The sequence below is a fragment of the Oncorhynchus mykiss genome, chromosome 12 (genome assembly GCF_057628025.1).
Source record: "Oncorhynchus mykiss isolate SJ-2025 chromosome 12, ASM5762802v1, whole genome shotgun sequence".
NCBI lineage: Eukaryota > Metazoa > Chordata > Actinopteri > Salmoniformes > Salmonidae > Oncorhynchus > Oncorhynchus mykiss.
Genome location: NC_143033.1, coordinates 67,484,665 through 67,499,826, shown reverse-complemented (window position 1 = coordinate 67,499,826; position 15,162 = coordinate 67,484,665). Strand labels below are relative to the sequence as shown.

Genomic DNA, 15,162 nt, shown 5'->3' with positions numbered 1-15,162 from the left:
ATGCTACAAGGAGAAGACAATCTCCTCAGCTTATCGGACGTTAAACAATTACAAGTAAGGGGAGTCATAAATATGAACCATTTTTTGTTCCAGACCAAATAGAATCAGAACAGAAACGTCCTTGACCAAGTTGAATACTGCAGGCATGAAGCTCAACCTAACCAAAAGTCAAATAGGGCAAAAGGAAATGAGCTTTCTCGGGTTTACGATAAGCGATGGTATTACTGCAAGCAAGAGTTACCTAGAGACAGCATATGATAAAACCGCAGACGGTAAATTAAATGCAGAGGTGCCTAGGCAAGCTAGGCTACATCCGTAACCACATACCAGGATATAGCAGAGTAGCAACACACTGCTATAAAGGTGTCACCAGAAGAGAGGACAAAATAGAATTCTCTCATAAACAGTTTGGCAGAGAAACTCTAGATTGGACAGAAAAGATGGAACAATCATGGGAAAAGCTTAAAGACATGGCAGGTCAGGCACAAACTAATGAACCCATAAATCCAGACGTACCTCTATGGATCTTTGTGAAACTAGAGGGAGAAGATATAGACAGAGATGGGTTTCTGTGGGTATCTAATGAAGGGTCAGAAAGGACTGTAAAATGTTACAGTAAACAGCTAAAAGGCCCAGTAATGAAATACTCCTCAGAAGGAGCAAGAAATGGCGCTGCTTGAGATATATTGGAACAAAATTATGGCTTTGGCACAAGGTATATTTGTTACTGACAGTATTAGCTGCGGTAACAGGAAGGAGATGCAGAAGCGAAAAAGGCCGTTTTTAAACCACAGCCATTAAAGCAGCAGTTAAGAGGAAGTTAAACATAGACTTAACTACATTGAAAGAGCTGAGACAGATTTGTTACTGACAGTATTAGCTGCGGTAACAGGAAGGAGATGCAGAAGCGAAAAAGGCCGTTTTTAAACCACAGCCATTAAAGCAGCAGTTAAGAGGAAGTTAAACATAGACTTAACTACATTGAAAGAGCTGAGACAGGTAGTGCAAATGTGCAAATGTATTAGGTCAGACAGACACTGACACAGGAGTAGGGGAATGGGACTTTACATGGAAACAATTCATGCAAATAACGCAAAGAGTGGACACCTCAGGGTAAAATTTCAGGATTGACTTCAAAAAGATATGAAAATAATAAACCACTTAGGGATAAATATGCTACAAGGAGAAGACAATCTCCTCAGCTTATCGGACGTTAAACAATTACAAGTAAGGGGAGTCATAAATATGAACCATTTTTTGTTCCAGACCAAATAGAATCAGAACAGAAACGTCCTTGACCAAGTTGAATACTGCAGGCATGAAGCTCAACCTAACCAAAAGTCAAATAGGGCAAAAGGAAATGAGCTTTCTCGGGTTTACGATAAGCGATGGTATTACTGCAAGCAAGAGTTACCTAGAGACAGCATATGATAAAACCGCAGACGGTAAATTAAATGCAGAGGTGCCTAGGCAAGCTAGGCTACATCCGTAACCACATACCAGGATATAGCAGAGTAGCAACACACTGCTATAAAGGTGTCACCAGAAGAGAGGACAAAATAGAATTCTCTCATAAACAGTTTGGCAGAGAAACTCTAGATTGGACAGAAAAGATGGAACAATCATGGGAAAAGCTTAAAGACATGGCAGGTCAGGCACAAACTAATGAACCCATAAATCCAGACGTACCTCTATGGATCTTTGTGAAACTAGAGGGAGAAGATATAGACAGAGATGGGTTTCTGTGGGTATCTAATGAAGGGTCAGAAAGGACTGTAAAATGTTACAGTAAACAGCTAAAAGGCCCAGTAATGAAATACTCCTCAGAAGGAGCAAGAAATGGCGCTGCTTGAGATATATTGGAACAAAATTATGGCTTTGGCACAAGGTCAACAAATAATCATAAAAGACAATGAATTGAATAACCTATGGGCAGCCAATAATACCAAAACGATGCTAGGAGTGACCACTACCACTTGGGATAAGTGGAGAAATGTGGTAGGAACAAAAAGGGTCATATTCATTGCATTATAGTAAAAAATAAAGCTACAGGACACACAGTAATGAAACAAAGCAGGATCATTACAGGCACGGTCCAAAAAGCAGAAGGGATGGCAGTGTTGGAGGCACTCCTACACTGCATAGGAGCCAACTTAAAAGGATAGAAATGGTAACAGACAGTTACTATTGTGCGCAAGCAATGACCTCAGACAAGAAGATATGGCAAAATAATGGGTACAGAGGTGCCAAAAATGAGCCAATTCAGTATGAGGGAGAATGGAGAAAGATCCAGGAGTTAATGGATAAAATGGATATAGTGGTGAGTCATCAAAAGGCTCACACTGCCGACTCGGCAGGTGCAGAAGCAGACTTTAACCAACTAGGAAACAGAGAAGTAGATGAACTAGTACAGATGGGGCGAATAGTTCTCTACAAACAGGTAAAAGATCAACTAAAAGCACTTCATGAAGACTGGGGACATTTGGGTTCACAGATATTCATGAAGAGGCTAAAAGATGAGGGCATATTATATACTAGAGAGGAAGTTCTAGAGATATGTAACAAATGTCCTACCTGCCAGGAACAGAAAGTAAGTAACCTAGGCTGGACAGCGGGTCAACACATTTGAAACACCACACCATGGAAGCAAATAGCATTGGATATAATGGGTCCTATGAAGGTGGCCACCTTACTGGGACATAGTTACGCTATAGTTGCGGTGTGTATGGCTACAGGATACTCAATAGTGCTCACCTCAAAGTCATCCAATGCACTTGCAGTGTTGCAAATGCTTAACCTTCTAACCCTTGCTCTAGGTCCCTTCCCATCCATTAGAACTGATAATGGAAGACAGTATAAAAACATGAAGGTGGAGGAGTGGTGTGTTGACCATGGGGTCCTGCACATCTACTCTCCCCCCACAAGCTAATGGCTGCGCTGAAAGAACCATAGGGAAATTGAAAATGACCTTGGGTTTGTGGAAGGCAGGAAAAGATTGGGGGCAAAGGTTGGCACAGGCCTGTGTGGAGATGAACTTGACTCCAACTGACACAGGGCCTAGTCCAAGAGAACTAATGGGATTACCCAGCCTCAGCACAGTGGCGGAAATAGCTAATGCACAGTCTCTCCCTTTACCTTGTGTGTTACAGGTGGGAGACTGGATTAGAATTAAGAAAGCACCAGGAGCTGATACTGGGGATAGAGTAATCCCGAAGAGATACGGAAAAAGACGCCAGGTGACTGATATAATCAGTGCTAACACGGTTAAGGTAGACGGTGGTAAAAATGTAGACGTTGCCCAGCTCAAGAAAGTATGTCCACCCTAGATAACCCAGAATGGATGTGCATGTTGACCTGCAGGTCAGGTATACAAGTAAGACGGTCCAATAGCCGAGCCACATGAGACATGAGCAAATGGCAAAAGCAGGAGCCTTGGTGGAAGGGAATATAAGAGTGGTGTGGCACCAGAGCAAATGCCAAGACCCAGAGAAAAGGGGGTACATGTGTGTAGCCCCATGTGATGTGTGCGGGGAGCCTACAGGAGAAACCCAATATGAGGGCCCCTGTAACATGAGTATAAGACAAATAGCCACAAGCAGTGACTGTGGTGAGAGAGGCGGTAGGCAGAGAGTTGGAAGGATCTTGTGGTGCAGGAAATGTGACAGGGATGTGTTCCCTAACTGCATGATTGGATCTCAGGTGGCGAGCACTGGATGGGATCCAAAGAGATGCACATGTGTGTTGACACCCCGAAGGGGGCTAGTCCAGAGAGACTGCGCAGAATGTAGACCTCAGAAATAGAGCGGAGGGGGAGATTTACTAAGAGGCAGTTTATTGATCCCAGTGAGACGGGAAGATTGCTTATGGCCTATAGATCAGGGCCCTTTTGGGTTGGCCGGAGGAATAAGCACATATAGAAACAGTGAACAATGGCTGGAAGAGAGAAAGTGTGGCCCAGTCCCAGTGACGGGATATGGCACGCAACCAGGGGACCCTAGGTGTTGGATGATGGTTGACGGGAAGTTCTCCTATGGAACCCTAGAGACCTGTTGAGCCAGATGCCGTTGAACAGATGAGATTGGACTCAAGTAGACGAATATAACATTGATGACAACCATGAAAGGAATGATCATCCTTAGACAATCAGGAGGTGTTGGTGGGAGGGGAATGTTCCCCCCCATCAGAGAACTTCATTGGGGTAGGCTTATGAGGAAAGAAAAAACAGTCTGCTGTGTGACTAGGCTCATAGAAGTACAAGATACAGAGCCTATACCTGGGGATAAAAGGAGAAGGACGTTGGTTAAATTGGGACGGCAACTGTATATTGCCCAGGACCCAAAGACCAAAATGGACTGTGTGTACTCCTGCCATATGCTGGTAGACAGGAGGGCAGGTCCTGGAGAGGGTAAGAGACGAAATGAACCTGCCCCTCCTGAATTAGCAGGACCACTGAAAATAATTATGAACATCCTGAAAAGAAAAAAGAACTCAGATGATGGCCCTGGAGAGGGCGCATCCAGACAGAGAGATACTGGAGCTGCCAGGTCTCCAATTTATAAAGAATAAGTAACCCTAACTAGAATGTCTCCCTCTGTTTCCACAAGGAAATGAGGCTGGGAGAATATAGAACCAGACATAGGTGGGGTGGTGCTGGTGGGTAAGTATCCTTTCCACCATAATACTAGTACCCAACGTCATAATAATAGGATTAACCCTAGGGATAGTGTACGAAAAAAAAGAGAGAGAATTAGTACAGGGGCTAGAAATACTCCAAGAAAAATGTGCTAACTCTATACCGACTGTTACGGATACCATTATCCTGTGTGTGTATCCTGTGTGTGTGTGTTTCTTTTCTCTCCTTCTCCCCTCAGAGGTGAAAATCATCACTCCCCAATCAGTCAAACAATCAATCATCAATCAGAAGACACACCTCCTCCTGTTTCCTACCCTATCACAGTTCCTTCCCCATGGTTTAAAAACCCCATCATTTGTTTGCTCCAGAGCTCAATCTCTTTGTAAATGCCATGTTGGTAGATCTCTGTTCTTCATAGATTTCAGTAGCTCAATCTCTTTGTAAATGCCATGTTTGTAGATCTCTGTTTTTCAACTCTCTCTCTTTGTGTCTTAACCTCTCTTTTGTTTGAGCACCTCCATAGCACTTTGTCATCTCCTGTGAGTATTGTTTTGCTTATGGTGTTTGCTGGTGGGAAAAGGGGAAACCAAGACAAGTCGCCCATGGGCATACACTACCCGTAGGTAAACTTTGTTAAAAACACTAGTTAGAACTGGGCGGACCACCCACTGTATTTTTGGTTAGTTAGTTAGCTGTTGTTAAAGTAGGCTAGTCTAGCTTAGGGGTGTTTTTGCATATATATTGTTTCTTTCCTTGGGTCCAGCTCAGCCCCTTTTCCTGCTCCCCCCATTACCGTGTGTTTATAAATAAACCTTGAGTTTGACGGTAGATTTCAGTTGTCCTGGTTATTTCGTTCACATTTTTACTTTGTCACTATTATAATTTACATGAGTTATGTTACGGGTCTCATTACCATCCCCCCTAGACTGTCGGGCCAAAAGGGATTCGTATTCGTATAAAGCATTTACAAAAAGACGGGGCACACCCGTACAATGCACTATAACAAATGACTCACTGTGCCCAGGACACCCTTCAGTCAAGCTAAAACAGAAATATGATATTACGAAATGGAATCTGACCTGGAATCATACTAATACCATAGTGGTGCTGTGGAAATCAGTTACCAGTATCACACTCCAAGGGTATATAGTAAATATAACTAAAGGACCAGTACTATTTAATTAGATGTGAGAATGGACGATGTATACATTCATATAAAGGCGGCCAGTGGAGGGGACAGCTGGGTGATGAAGGAAATATAACTGAGATCAAATTGATCTATGATCAAAGTACGGCCAGGCAGTTCACCTCGGGAAAGGGTTGAGTGCCACAGTCCTACTACTGCCTTGAACACCACGACCTGGCCTCAGAAAAGCGCAAATAGCATAACACGTTGGCCTCAGACAAGCGAAAATAGCATAACACGTTGGCCTCAAAAGCGCAAATAGCATAACACGTTGGCCTCAGACAAGCGAAAATAGCATAACACGTTGGCCTCAGACAAGCGAAAATAGCATAACAACACGTTGGCCTCAGACAAGCGAAAATATCATAACAACACGTTGGCCTCAGACAAGAGAAAATAGCATAACAACACGTTGGCCTCAGACAAGCGAAAATAGCATAACACGTTGGCCTCAGACAAGCGAAAATAGCATAACAACACGTTGGCCTCAGACAAGCGAAAATAGCATAACAACACGTTGGCCTCAGACAAGCGAAAATAGCATGACCATAAGTCACGCATCTGCAAGTGCAGCAATAACAACACCCCGGGGACTTGGCACGACTAGGGCGATAACAGCTGAGAGTGCTACCACAGGCGGAAATAATACTAGCACAACGACTAGTATGTATGAGGAAGAAAAGATACTAGGGGGATGGTGCACGGCTAGGATGGAGACATATATTAAACATTGGAAGATAGTAGACAGACCTGAACTCCAGGACTGTTGTGAAGGTGCTGTGCTGGGAAGATACAACAGAATTAGACCTATGCGGGGCATGTGCATTTGGTGTAAGGGGAACCCTACATGGGAGATTCAATTGGAGAGGGAGAGACCTAGAGAGTGTATGTCTAGGTTGCCTAGAGAATGCTAGGGATTGACCTTACTCGCGATAAAGAAGAAGCAAAGTTGAGGATTGTATATGATGGAAAATAAATAGAATGGGATAGAGATACCGGGAGGAAAGAAATGTTGGGACTAAATAATGAACTATATTATACAGGATGGACCCAGCACCCGGAAGGGATGGAGCCCCAAGTGCGCCGATTTATAAAAAGCACACAAAAGGCAGGATGACCAAGAAAGATAGATATGACGAAGTAATTGTATATGAGTGTTGTAAGGTCTGCTTTTGCAATGGTACATGCAACAAAAGTAAATACTGTGCATATAAGGAGGATGAGGAAGAAGCTTGGCCCAAGGACGAGTCATACGTAAACATAATGTTATATGGACGTTTGACTACAAAAGCATCGACAAATGACGGAAAATACTTTAGAAGCAAATATTCACTCCATATAGAGAATAAAATGGACGCAAGCTATGGGATGATACAGGCAGCAAATGGGTCAAGCTTAGGGATAGCATATAATGGGTTGTCATTGAAGAGAAAGGGAGCTAAGAGGAAGGAGTGGACAGATCCTGGAGAGGGTGTGGCAAAAACCAAAAGGGATCTGCCCGCTCCTACACAAGAGGAACCTTTAACTCCTCTTAAACATAAGTGGGACTTCACTGGGCCATGGACGACATCAGCGACCATTGAACAGCAGGGGGAGACACATCAGGAGGATATCATTGATTTCTCTCTCCTGAACCTCGACTCACCACCACCGGTAGAGGAGGTATATAAGGAAAACTAGAAAAGTCATGATCCTCATCAGCATATAAGACAGACCTCATATCGAGCATCATCGCAGGTAAATGTACTATTGCACTATACTCTCTTTGACAGACTTATACTATATTCTCTAAGAACTGGTTTAATTTTGCTTAAGCATTGATAATTTAATCACTTTTCTGAATCTACCTGGTTAAGCTCTGTGAACCCAAACAAACTGAGTCTCTGAAACACAGGGGTCTTAACACCTCTTGATCGCAGACAAAGTAGGCATTCACACAGTGACACATCAGGTCCAGAAGTGATTGGCAATTTCAAGAAACGGCCAAACACCAGTCAGGAATAGAATATAAAGTCTATGCACAGAGTTGGAAGTGAATAGTATTAGAATATTAGAATTCGGAATCTTAGCAGTAGTACTGAGAGAATACCAATTACGGGAAAGTGACCAAGGGACTGAGCATTTAAGGTAATTTAACTATTTTTGCTATTTAGTCAATATTGTTAGAAGTGTCAATGCATTTAATATTTGCAATATTAGCTGGCAGTAGTATAAAGTGCATTAAGGATTGATTGAGCACTATTGTTGTGTTAATGAAAACTGTATGACCATTGAAATGTGATAACGTGTATAAGACAAAAACAGAGTGATTTAATAAAAGCTAGAAACTTTGACAACTAGGACAGGCTAACGATCTGGAGAGCAAACGCCTTTGACACTCTCACTGAACAGGAAGTGACACTGGTTATAGGTTAAGGCTATAGCACTAAACAATACTTGATTGTGTGGACAATAAAAAGTATATCAGGGATTAGAAGTTACATCCCACATATAACAATACTAGTTTCCAAGTGACTACTAGCTGACGAGCATAATAATCAGATTATTAGGTGTTGATATATAAATAGATAAAAAGGATTAAAAATAGATAAAAAGGACAGGTGGTTAAAAGGAGATCTTAGTATAAACTTGAGTAGTTAGAAGGAATATAATACTCTAAGGACCCACAATAGACTTATAAAGGGAGTGACAACGTGAACGAAGGAACAAATCCAACTCACACGAAGAGCCATTACGAATAAAGAGAAGGGTTGGTAGGGCTGCACGGCTAGGCCCTTGTTACACCGAAGTGACTAATAGTGACTGGCAGCTTCATTAAATAGTTACCGCAAAGCACCAGTCTCAACGTCAACAGTGACGAGGCGACTCCGAGATGCTTTTGTAGGGAAGCTTTTGAACGGTAGTGTACTTGAGCTTGTGCCCTTAAAAGGGAACCTCAACAATTTATTTTTTAATTACCAGAAAAGGTGCGTTCCAGACCTTTCTAAAATCATGCAACATTACCAGTTTATGGCCATCTCATGAAAAATAAAGTTTTGGTATATCTATTTAGACGGAAATCAAAATGTTGCCCTATCATTCAAACCCATTTAAAATACTGAAACTATACTGAAACAATTATCATTGACTCCAAAACGAACTAAAATAAAACAAAAAACATCATGATTTTTGTTCAGTTCTAGGTTTTTTTCTCCACAATTTGGGCAAAAATCGAATGGGGTCAAAGCTTTTTTTCTAATGGAGTTTTCAAGCTTCTGAAACTGGCCGGTCACACTGATTTAAAGGTAGACTAAGCGTGATGATGTTGCAGCACCGCAGATTGAGATGAGTGCGACGCAAGACGTTGTTCTCACACAGTCACACAGAGTATCCGAGCATGTGCACAGGTGTGCTTCACGCTGCTTCACTGTGGTAGCTCCCTGATCAAAAGAGTGGAGAAGTTTAGAAAGTAGTAGTAAGTGTATGTTGTGTAGTAAGCTGTTAGTAGCCTATGTGTCTCACCCAAAGAATTTGATGAAACCGGCTGCCTGGTCAGCTAACATTAGGTAGCTAACATAGCAACCACTTAAAACAAATGAAGCACATGTTTCTTGACAAACAGTGATACTAGCTAATTATAGTCTGTTAAAAGTATATTTTGGTTAGCAGTTGTCAAACAGATACAACGGTATCCATAAACTAAAAAATAAACTAATGTTAGACAACTGGCTATCTAGCTAGAACTTAGCTTACTGTTCTGACTCAGTGGTGCATATGTAACCTATAGCTTGTTTTTGAGATATGTCACCTATTGAATATTGTAAGAGCTTTCATTGTCTGCTTATATGCCCCCGTTATTTGTCCTACATTTCTGACCTGGTGTACAGGGAGAATAATGAAAGAACGGCCCATGTTCTGAATTCTGTTGTACATTTAAAAAGTGCTGAACAAATAGTTACAGTATATCGACGACTCACTCATTAATGTCTTAAACGAAATTATGGCTTGCCTCTTATCCCCTCATCATTCCCTTACGCAATAGTTTGTATATCTCAATTGTTATGTTGCTTATACAGGTCTATCTCATTGATATCTTATTCATCGTTTTAGGCAATGTTGGAATAATTTCATTGTTTTGCTTACTTTGTGTACCATAATGAGCTGATGATGTGCTTTTCTTGATGAGGAGAAGATACTATATAATGTTGTTGGGTCTGTAACCATGTTTGCCAGAGACAGTCTCTTCCCAATCAAATATTTGTTTTCAGCACAAAGTTCTGTAATAGCCCCAAGTAATTCCAGTTGATATTGTGAGGGATGTTTTGTTTGCGCAATGCACTGTCTGTGCGTCAGTATATTGTCTACAAAAGTGGATTCTCATGATTGTATATTCCTTCCTTTTTAGACCAGATACAATGCATTTGGAAAGTATTCACTTCACTTTTTACACATTTTGTTACGTTACATCCTTATTCTAAAATTGACGAAATATTTTTTTTAATGACAAAGTGAAAGCTGTTTTTTTTAAAAACATTTTTGCTAATTTAGTATTAAACAGATATACCTTATATACTTAAATACTCAGACCCTTTTCTATGAGACTCGAAATTGAGCTCGGGTGCATCCTGTTTCCATTGATCATCCTTGAGATGTTTCTAAAACTTTTAAAACACAAACCTTGGAAGAAAGAGGAGAGGAAGAGACAGGAGGGGAGAACAGGAAGTGAGATGAGGAGAGGAAGATGAGAGGGGAGATGAGAGGAAGAGAGGGGTGCAGGAATAGACACGAGCTAATGAGAGCTAATGTTAACATGATATCACAGCATTAATATAGACTCCACTTTACAAAGCTATTTTTTGTTTGTCATGCTTATCTAATGCCTTTTCACTAACAATTTAACATTCACTAATATACAGTTTTTCCGGTTATTTCACCTACTTCTGATTTATTTCAGGATGTCTCCCCACAGAGGGGCAAAGTATTTGTTTAAATGAATCACTTTATTATACTACACCTTGAAAATGGTTGCCTATACAGCACATAACAAAATACATTTATGAGTTTCTTTTATAGCCTGTGTTCGATAGACAAAAACTTCAAGCCCAAGATGGGAAGATAAGACAAGAAGGAACTAAGGGTCGCTCAGCAATGAGGAAAGTCTAATAATTGGCTGATGCACACACCTACAGTGCCTTGCGAAAGTATTCGGCCCCCTTGAACTTTGCGACCTTTTGCCACATTTCAGGCTTCAAACATAAAGATATAAAACTGTATTTTTTTGTGAAGAATCAACAACAAGTGGGACACAATCATGAAGTGGAACGACATTTATTGGATATTTCAAACTTTTTAACAAACAAAAACTGAAAAATTGGGCGTGCAAAATTATTCAGCCCCTTTACTTTCAGTGCAGCAAACTCTCTCCAGAAGTTCAGTGAGGATCTCTGAATGATCCAATGTTGACCTAAATGACTAATGATGATAAATACAATCCACCTGTGTGTAATCAAGTCTCCGTATCAATGCACCTGCACTGTGATAGTCTCAGAGGTCCGTTAAAAGCGCAGAGAGCATCATGAAGAACAAGGAACACGCCAGGCAGGTCCGAGATACTGTTGTGAAGAAGTTTAAAGCCAGATTTGGATACAAAAAGATTTCCCAAGCTTTAAACATCCCAAGGAGCACTGTGCAAGCGATAATATTGAAATGGAAGGAGTATCAGACCACTGCAAATCTACCAAGACCTGGCCGTCCCTCTAAACTTTCAGCTCATACAAGGAGAAGACTGATCAGAGATGCAGCCAAGAGGCCCATGATCACTCTGGATGAACTGCAGAGATCTACAGCTGAGGTGGGAGACTCTGTCCATAGGACAACAATCAGTTGTATATTGCACAAATCTGGCCTTTATGGAAGAGTGGCAAGAATAAAGCCATTTCTTAAAGATATCCATAAAAAGTGTAGTTTAAAGTTTGCCACAAGACACCTGGGAGACACACCAAACATGTGGAAGAAGGTGCTCTGGTCAGATGAAACCAAAATTGAACTTTTTGGCAACAATGCAAAACGTTATGTTTGGCGTAAAAGCAACACAGCTGAACACACCATCCCCACTGTCAAACATGGTGGTGGCAGCATCATGGTTTGGGCCTGCTTTTTTTCAGCAGGGACAGGGAAGATGGTTAAAATTGATGGGAAGATGGATGGAGCCAAATACAGGACCATTCTGGAAGAAAACCTGATGGAGTCTGCAAAAGACCTGAGACTGGGACGGAGATTTGTCTTCCAACAAGACAATGATCCAAAACATAAAGCAAAATCTACAACGGAATGGTTCAAAAATAAACATATCCAGGTGTTAGAATGGCCAAGTCAAAGTCCAGACCTGAATCCAATCGAGAATCTGTGGAAAGAACTGAAAACTGCTGTTCACAAATGCTCTCCATCCAACCTCACTGAGCTCAAGCAGTTTTGCAAGGAGGAATGGGAAAAAAGTGTCAGTCTCTCGATGTGCAAAACTGATAGAGACATACCCCAAGCGACTTACAGCTGTAATCGCAGCAAAAGGTGGCGCTACAAAGTATTAACTTAAGGGGGCTGAATAATTTTGCACGCCCAATTTTTCAGTTTTTGTTTTGTTAAAAAAGTTTGAAATATCCAATAAATGTCGTTCCACTTCATGATTGTGTCCCACTTGTTGTTGATTCTTCACAAAAAAATACAGTTTTATATCTTTATATTTGAAGCCTGAAATGTGGCAAAAGGTCGCAAAGTTCAAGGTGGCCGAATACTTTCGCAAGGCACTGTATTTTGCAAGTCCCAGGTAGAGTACAAACTTTGCATGAGGCTCAACAATACACAGCTGACCAGCCATATCACCTCTTACTGTACTACAAACATCCTTCTGTCCTCTGTGAAGATGTCCAGCTCTCAAACAACCACCACTAACGGGGAGGTGGTCATCAACCATGTCTACCCCTATGGGAACGGGATGGGGGTTGCAGTGGTCGCATCTGCTCCTCACTGTCTGGGACAGACGGTCTCCTCAGTGCTGGGAAGTTTCCGGGCAGGGCATCCAAAAACGCTGGGAGTAAGAATTTATGTTTTATATCATTTGAAAATAATTTTTCATTTTGGTTGAATGTATTGGAAGAAGAGAAAAAAAAATCCTGCTTTGTTTTTCTCTCACAGACCATACAGATCATGATTGGTTTGATAATGCTGTTGACAGGAATCGTGATGACTGCAGGACCACAAGTAGACAATATTGGAGGAATTAGTGGAATATTTGTCTGGGGATCCATCATTGTGAGTGAGCTGCTCTGTCTAATAATATTTTTTTAAATTTCCTGTCTGTCGTGATGCAAAGAAAACATCCTAATAATTGAATCATGTCATATTTTGAAAATAAATGCATTAAAAACAATACAGTATGTGCATTTTTTACATGTTTTTATTAAATCTTTAATGTATAATGAATGACTTAACAAATTACTTTTATCAATGTATATCTATTTGGCTCGGCCTGTGCCGTTTATACACTCATGCATTTCAGTTTCTGTTGACTTCTATGTGGGAGGAATTAAACTTGAATTTGAATTTTGGTCACACTGTAGTAATATGTTTGTCCCACCCTACTCCCTATATAGTACAGTAATTTTGTAGTGTACTATGTAGAGAATAGGGTGACATTTGGTACGTAGGCTTGTATAATATCTTCCTTGTTCCATCTCAGTATGTAGTTGCAGGCTCTCTAACTGTTGCTGCTGACAACAAACTGAACAAATGTCTGGTCAGTATCAACTATTTTTGCCTCAATAAAGTTTAGGCTTTTGATTTATAAAGTTCCACTCTTTTTCAAAACATAGAATCTACTTCACATATAGGCCCTCATGTTTTCATTCAACCTGTTTGTTTTCCTCCCACAACACAAGCAGTGGGGTGGGCACTGGCGATTCAGCAATTGCGAATTGCCCCTTTAATAAAGACTTGCAATCATGATTGTCAACACACTGTATTTTATATTGCATTTCATTCTTCACAACCAATCATTCATTCCTATGTCCACTTTCTGCTCTGTCCCTTAGGTAAAAGGCTCCCTTGGAATGAATGTTGTCGCCACGGTTACTGCTGTTACTGGCACCATTCTGCATTCTTTAGACAGTGCTGGGATCATCTTTTACCGCTACTACTGTGGCTATCCAGGCTATCCTTCATACGACACTCCATCCTATGTCTGTCAACAGTATTGGGTATATACCAAATGCTTATTCCTTTGGTCAGGAGATATTTGTAAATCGGTAAAGGGGAATTTATCATCTATAATCATATTACTAGACTATTGTACGTACTGTTTCATGTTTTTTATTAGTTTAAATTATACCCCATTTGTAGCATACATGTGACATCTCAAACATGCAAGAAATAGTGAATTAGATGCTATTGAGTTAAATTATACTTCTTGTTAGCCCACACTGAAATGGGAGTCAGAGTTTAATTGTACATAATTAATCCAAAATGGCGGTGTAGTCTAGTTCACTGCTGTTTCCTGTTCCTCTCTGTCTATAGGTCAGGTCCCAGGGAATATCAGGTGTTTTGGCTGTTTTCTCCATGCTGGAGTTCATACTGTCCATCTGTGTCTCGTCATTCGCCTGCAGAGCTGTCTGCCAGTGCTGCCGTTCCACCCCTGAGGTGAGTCTTTGGACATAGATTTCTGTCAAAATGTTGTACAACATTTAGACAGAAATCTAGTTCCATATACAATGTGGTCCGAAATGATTGACACCCTTGATAAAAATGAGCAGAAATGACTGTTTAAAATACATCGTATGCACACAAAAATGTGTACTAATACAATTGCTCAGAGAAAGTTTTTGCTTAACAAGTTATATTTATTTTTCAAACAGGTATGGGTCAAAATGAATGACACAGCTGTTTTCAATACCTCACTGTGCAAGGATAACAGCACTGACACTTTTTCTAAAATGTTTTGTGATTTGGAGACCCCTTTGGGAGGGATCTTAGACCATTCATCCGTACAGAATCCTTCCAGATCATCGATATCCTTGGTCTGCGCTTATTTTATGGGGTTCTTTTCTGCTTAATGCATTCTTATTTCAACACCAGACCCACTACTGGTGTGTGTGGCGAAAGAGCTCTATGTTCATGTCATCTGATCAAATCACAGTGTTCAATCCAAGTGCTAATGCCGTTTAGTAAACTCCAGGCATTTACATTTGTTGGATGACATGAAAATAGCTCATTGACCACACACACCAGTGGTGAGTTTGGCATCGAAATGAGAACGCAAGAGCAGAAAATAACACCATACATACTGTAAAATATGATGGTGGATCTTTAATGT

The 15,162-nt window shown here is 40.9% G+C and overlaps 1 protein-coding gene across 5 annotated transcripts in view; it reads left to right on the top strand.

Moving 5' to 3' along the window:
- LOC110538004 (membrane-spanning 4-domains subfamily A member 4A) overlaps nt 1-15,162 on the top strand; it is a 29,795-nt gene that overhangs the window by 5,036 nt on the left and 9,597 nt on the right. Inside the window, exons 1-6 of one of the 5 annotated variants that reach the window (XM_090193071.1) lie at nt 7,332-7,556; nt 12,718-12,888; nt 12,990-13,106; nt 13,534-13,590; nt 13,886-14,050; nt 14,367-14,489. In XM_090193071.1, coding sequence (XP_090049197.1) covers nt 12,718-12,888; nt 12,990-13,106; nt 13,534-13,590; nt 13,886-14,050; nt 14,367-14,489 — 633 coding nt within the window. In that variant the 5' untranslated portion in view covers nt 7,332-7,556. Of the gene's footprint in view, nt 1-7,331; nt 7,947-12,522; nt 12,889-12,989; nt 13,107-13,533; nt 13,591-13,885; nt 14,051-14,366; nt 14,490-15,162 lie in introns of those variants that run through there. The other 4 variants (XM_090193069.1, XM_036938071.2, XM_090193070.1 and 1 more) reach the window with 4 other exon arrangements.